General features: G+C 38.4%; 2 protein-coding genes across 2 annotated transcripts; both read right to left on the bottom strand.

Annotated features, from left to right (window-relative positions):
* Positions 1-1,709: 1,709 nt before the first annotated feature.
* LOC127934484 (forkhead box protein G1-like) lies at positions 1,710-3,238 on the bottom strand. The gene has a single exon (XM_052531919.1). It carries the CDS (start codon positions 2,892-2,894, stop codon positions 1,746-1,748), a length of 1,149 nt encoding a protein of 382 aa, XP_052387879.1. The 5' UTR covers positions 2,895-3,238; the 3' UTR covers positions 1,710-1,745.
* A 768-nt stretch (positions 3,239-4,006) lies between these two features.
* LOC127934490 (peptidoglycan-recognition protein SC2-like) lies at positions 4,007-6,324 on the bottom strand. Its single transcript, XM_052531926.1, has 4 exons — positions 6,009-6,324; positions 5,732-5,927; positions 5,085-5,203; positions 4,007-4,858 (listed from the first exon to the last, which is right to left on the bottom strand). Exons 1-4 carry the CDS (start codon positions 6,181-6,183, stop codon positions 4,674-4,676), a joined length of 675 nt encoding a protein of 224 aa, XP_052387886.1. The 5' UTR covers positions 6,184-6,324; the 3' UTR covers positions 4,007-4,673.

A 6,324-nucleotide genomic window follows, 5' to 3' on the forward strand; every position in this document is an offset into this window, starting at 1 on the left:
TAAAATTAACATCTGCACTGAAAAGATATTTAGCACTGCATTTTATGCTTAACTTGAATAAGAAAAAAATAAGAAATTAAATAAATGTCATAGAAAGCATTAAATTACCTTTCTCATACATGCCAATACATTGTTACAGCACTAATTTAATGGTTTAAAACATATTTTAAGTATTTGTTTCTTGAAAATGATTGCTTCAGTTAATGTTTTGCAGGATAGAAACTTACAATTCTAAACATAATTTGTATATAGAATTATAAGGTTCTATCTGCATTTGACCTGTTCCAAAAATTTGAGAGGATTTTGATCTTGTGCATTTAGAATACATTTAGGGTCTGTCATTTTCTTGTATGAAAGAGACTTACAATTTTACGGAATGCAAAAACTTTGAAGCTCAATATCAGAAATCCGCTCAGAATTCAGACAGAGTCTTATAATTCCAAATGAATTGTCATGAAAAACAAAGGTCTGTTCCTCCAAAACATTTATTCCCTTTAAGTGGATACATGTTTGTGCCAAGACAAAATTAGAGGCTAAGACCTGAAGGCTGTGTAAAGCTGATTCATTGTATGAAATATTCACACATTCAGGATTATGTGAGTGACTGTAAATGCTGAACAACACGAAGACACCTAACACATGGAAAAGCACCGGACAGAAACATGCAGTCAATCTCTTGGCATTCTACATACAAGTCACCCAATACTCTGTGCCAAAAACAAACAAACAAACAAAACCTGTTTTCAAACAAGATAGCATCAAAATGCTTCAAAAGTCATATGTGGTTAGCAGAACAAAACATGGTTGTTTCCTTTAGCTACTTCCTTTTTTTCAGTGCACTGTTTTTTAGCTCAAGTGTTGCTGTCATTTGCTTAAAATACTTTGAGTTGTGTTCCAGTGGAATTTATTTGAGATTTTTGAAGCTGAAAAATTGAAAAGGAAAACTGTATTTGTTTTGGCCACAAATATTTGGGCTCACATGAAACTAATGCATAGAAAATATTGCACACAAACTGCTTGGTAATTATAAACTGCAGGTCAAAAAAATTTGAATAATTAAGTTTTTTTTTTTTTTTTTTTTTTTAAAGTATTTTCATCTGTCACTACTCCAGTCTTCAGTGTCACATGATCATTCAGAAATCATTCTAATATGCTGATTTTCTGCTTAAGAAACAGTTCTTATTTTATTTGGTAAGGACACATTAAAATGACGAAAAGTCACAGACATTTATAATGTTGCAAAAGTTTTCCATTTCAAATAAATGTTGTTCGTTTGAACTTCCTATTCATAAAATAATTTAGAAAAATATATTGTTTGCTACAAAAATATATAGCAGCAAAAACAATGTTTTCCACATTGAAAATAACAAGAGACATTATGGAGCACCTATAATTGATAAAAAAAGCACCAAATCAGCATATTAGAATGATTTCTAAAAGATCATGTGACACTGATAAATGGAGTATTGCCAGGAATAAATTACATTTTAAAATTAATATTAAAATAGAAAACAGTTATTTTCAATTGTAATACTATTTATTCTACATAACTACTGTTTTTAATATATTCTTGAGTAGAAGACTTTTTCAAAAACAAAAGAACTTTAATTATTCCAAACTTTTAACCGACAGTCTCATAATAATAATAATAATAATAATAATAATAATAATAATAATAATAAATACTTTAAAAGATAATTTTTTTTTTTTTTTATCAAACAGCTGAAAAACAAAGAGCAAGCTTTTCAGTGCATGGAGCTGGCTGTGTTAAAATGAGGAAAATAACTGGGAATGTCTGTACGTAGTCCTCCAATGTATTCGGAAGAAGGAGATGGCTTTCCCGGGAAAAACTGTCCAGAAGGAGATGTTTTGGAGAGGTACGATTCCTCCTGCGACCAGGGCGACGGTCCCTCTGTGTGAGGCACCTGGTGAGAGTAAAAGTAGCTGGACTGATTGGAAAGTAAATTAAAAGAGCAGGGCGCAGAGAGAGGCAGAGGCACAGACGCAGATGTGGCGAAGGAGGAGGCGGAGGTCATCTGTTCACAACCCATCCCATAATAAGCTGCCTCTTGACCGGACGGGAGAAGAAGTCTTTCCGCCGCGGGACCGACCGAGCTGAAGTGGCGCGAGCTTTGGGACAGAACCGACGCGGCGTAGTGGCTGTGGTGCGCCGCGGGGTTCGGGTGACGATGCTGGAGGGTCACGAACGGCGGGACGGGCCAGTAAAACGAGCCGGCGAACGCGAGCCCGGCAGCGGTGGAGGAGGAGGACAGCCGCGCGCCTCTCTTCATGGCCAGCCTGGCGCGAGACGCCGTTGTAGACCGGCGCCTGAGTTTCCCGGTGGTTCCGCCGATGAACACGTCATCACTGGACGGGTCCAGCATCCAGTAGTTGCCTTTTCCAGGGTCGTCGTAGTGGCGCGGGACCTTGACGAAGCACTTGTTAAGGCTCAGGTTGTGTCGGATAGAGTTCTGCCAGCCCTGCCGGTTTTCTCGGTAGTACGGGAAGTTGCCCATGATGAACTCATAGATGCCGTTGAGGGTGAGCCGTCGCTCCGGACTCTGGCGGATGGCCATCATGATAAGCGCGTTATAACTGAACGGAGGCTTATCGGGTTTATTCTTCTTCTCTTGTCCATCGGTTCCTTCACACTTTGGCTTATCTACTACCTCTTTTTTATCCGGTCCGGTCGCTAATTCGTTTAGCTCTCGAATCGGCTTGTCTTTTCCGTCATTTGACTGAATGGAGCGCGCGTGAGGCTTTGCAGCGCGGGAGCGCGGTGCGTCGGGCGCGGCGATAGTGTCGGTTCTCGCGCGCTCGTGTCGGAGCAGTAAGCTGCTGATGCTGAATGAGGACTTGTGGAAAAAACCCACGGGGGCTTTTAGTTCCTCCATTTTTAACAATACAAACTCCCAAAGGTGTCAAACTGAACTTAAAAAGTTCAACCAAAATGGCACCCCAGAAAATGCCCGTTCATTCTTCGAAAGCGCTCGATAAAAACAAAACAAAGATCTGATAAGTTTCTAGCACAGCCAATCTCTCTGACTGATCGATGAACTCGAGGACTCAATTATAAGACTTCGGAAGCCTCTAAAACTCAAGCCTCTCACCTGAGACCGCCCTTCTGTTTACACATTCATCCGACTGAACTTCTGTCAGATCCGAGCGAGGCCGAGAGACGTCAAACGGAGGAGTTCCCATATACGACAACACTCGGAGATGTGAGTAAACAAACAGCTTAGGATGGACACGAACCCTAATCTCTGGAGGATGCCCTCGGCTCCATAAAGGGAGTGTGTCGTGCACATATCGGGCAAAATATTGGCTACAGAATAGCTACTACTGAAGGAGTATGACTCGGGAGTGTTGAAACACATAGGCCTAACTGCAGTGCTTCTTGCGCTATGTGCTTCAGACTTTGATATAATTTATTTATCTGCTTCAAATGAACGTTGTTTTGAAGTATACTTCCAAAGATTAACGTTACAGTGAGTACTGTTGTTACAATCTATGAAATTAGCCTACTGTAGAAATTAAGTGTAAAATACATTAAAGGCAGATATTATTTATCAAATAACTCCCTATTCAGATGATAGCTACCAGTCATTTTTCATACATTAATCTGACTGCAATTTAAATTAAAGATGTGAAATTTGAAGATGTTGCAAATTAGCTTTGTTATGTAATTCAGGATCCTTACTTTTTGGATTATGTGCTCGCATCTTCTCTTATAAAACTAACAGGGTGCTTTTAGTGCCATAATGTAGTAACAATATCCAGTTTTTTAACCTAACCCTAACCCTAACCCTAACCCTATATATATACATACATACATACACACACACACACACACACACACACACACATGCAACTGCAGAACTAATAAAGTAGAATAGTAAAAATACAATGACTAAACAGATAGATCAAGTAAAATAATTATATTTATATGTATTATTGAATATTCATATGTAAAATTAGGTGAAAGGAAATGCAATCGGGAAACAGTAGCAATAAATATGAGTTTAATGATTTAAACAGACACAAGGACCACCATTGACTTCATGAAAAGACATTGATGCACAGCATCAAATAAACATGTCACTTCGACAAAAAGGCTTCAAAATAAACAGGCATATATGCAAAGCGTTTCATTTTTAGGATATATAACATCCTCCTATTGGCCACACATGAGTACTAATTTATTGCATGGTACTGTACAGTCCATACGAACTAGAGGTTTGTCGGTATAGAAGTGATGAATTATAACTTAATTGTGATTTAGGAGATTTCAAGAAGTCTAATCTTTAAAGGAATCATCTGTAAAATATCTCTCATCCATAAATCATAAAGGATTGTGAATACGATTTCTATTATAATTTGTATCCAATCCTAAAGGAACCAAAAAGGTCCTCAGTAAGAATCCTCTTACTGGATAAACAGAATTTTCTATTTTTCATAATTTAATTCCCCAGTAGGGCTCTTCATTATAGCCTTTAGGATTGGTTCCAAATTTTGATAAAAATATTTTTTTATTAGAGATTTTAATAAGAGATTTTAACAAGGCACAAAAGACTGTAACATGTAATTTTAGAGCAAAGGTAAACGTATACATTTTCACATTCACACATTGCTACAGACACAGCAGGGATTAAATGCAATGCATATAAAAGAGGTCACAGCTTTTGTAACTCATCTCTTAATTTTGGTAGTAGAGCATATACATTTTTCCCCGGACACTCTGTTTTTGCCACATCTCTGTGTCCCACAAGCACAAAATCGGGCCGTACATGACCGTGAAGAACTCCAATGTGCAGCAATCTCAGCAGAGCAGACAGTGATGAAGAACTGGGCATTTCATCTACAGACAAACAGAAATGTTCTTTATATTGTGTGTATTTTTGTTCATTTGTATTGTATAATTAGTTTTATTTAGACAAGTCTTTACTTCATTACCAAAGTACAATTAAAATCTTATGCACAATCTCTATTTCTATTTACAAACCTACTAAACACAACAGAACAATAAATAATACATAGTGTGAAAGTACAATAAAATGTTAAAATAGAGGTAGACGCATTCTCACTGTTGAAGTTGCCCATAAACGCGATGCCAACAGAATTGAGGTTGTGTTCCTTTGCATGGGCCCCTACAATCCCCCATCCTCGCCCTTCATACACCGTCCCATCTCCAGAGATCAGAAAGCTGGAGTAAGACACACAGAGTGGATGTGTGATGTATAAACTGGAGCCAGTCTTGTTATATCAGCAGAATTTATATAGGACAAAACATGACTTTTTGTAAAAAGAAGAAAATATGTGATTAATAAATTAATTAATTAATTGATAAAACACCTTTAGACTTATTGACTTTGTTTTGTTTTAATAGTAGCCCAAATAATAATAAATACATTATTCCAATATTACTTAGTCTATTATTGAGACTTTTGTCTTTTTACAGAACACACCACCTAGACATTTGTGTTTTTTTAGAAATTGAAATAAAAAAACATCCTTCAAGTAGGTATTATTTAGTTAGTTGTTTAAATCGTATTTTTTTTTTTTTATTAACTAAGCAATCCTAAACAAAAAGAGAGCAATATCATTGATTTTTACTTCTAAAGAAAATTTATGCTATAATACTACATAATTACAAAATATAAAAAGTTTAATTACACTGCGATATAGGCTAAAGAATAGTCAGATAGCCTATTGAATGTAGTCTATATCTTACTTATAACCGATATCGTCGAAGCCTCTCTCTTGGACGTGCATGTGCTGGATGTGAGCGAGCTGAGAGACGCTCTCGCGCGGTTGCGCGCAGAACCGGAGCGCTGTGTGGTGAATGATCACAGTCTGTGCGGGACTCTTCATCTCTGTCCTGTCCCGAGGCTCCACGGCGTTCCAGGCACGACGACACACTACAGCCACTGCGAAACAACAGTGCGATCAGATAAACACGCTAGAAATGTCACAAATGCGCTCGATCGCTTGTGGACGGTTGCTTTTACCTGCGTTCAGATCCACGGGCTCTCCAGGTGTGTGTCTCTCCATATGCAAGGGCTCTCCAGGTGTGTGTCTCTCCATATCCACGGGCTCTCCAGGTGTGTGTTTCTCCATATCCACGGGCTCTCCAGGTGTGTGTTTCTCCATATCCACGGGCTCTCCAGGTGTGTGTCTCTCCATATCCACGGCGAATGTACATGACTGCAAGCTGACACGTTTAATAGCCCTGAATGACTGGGAGGGACAAATATGTTGAGCTTCCGCGTGCTGTACTTTCCTGTCTCGTGCAGAAATTCAGGTCGTGAGTCCTACAGGCAGATA

This window comes from Carassius gibelio, chromosome A18, assembly GCF_023724105.1.
Source record: "Carassius gibelio isolate Cgi1373 ecotype wild population from Czech Republic chromosome A18, carGib1.2-hapl.c, whole genome shotgun sequence".
Lineage (NCBI taxonomy): Eukaryota > Metazoa > Chordata > Actinopteri > Cypriniformes > Cyprinidae > Carassius > Carassius gibelio.

Coding starts and splice junctions, on each gene's coding strand:
- LOC127934490 (XM_052531926.1), bottom strand. CDS start 6,183: ATGGAGAGACACACACCTGGAGAGCCCGTGGATATGGAGAAACACACA. Junction 5,928..6,008: donor GCCCGTGGATCTGAACGCAG/GTAAAAGCAACC, acceptor GTTGTTTCGCAG/TGGCTGTAGTGTGTCGTCGT. Junction 4,859..5,084: donor GTTTATGGGCAACTTCAACA/GTGAGAATGCGT, acceptor GTTTGTCTGTAG/ATGAAATGCCCAGTTCTTCA.
- LOC127934484 (XM_052531919.1), bottom strand. CDS start 2,894: ATGGAGGAACTAAAAGCCCCCGTGGGTTTTTTCCACAAGTCCTCATTC.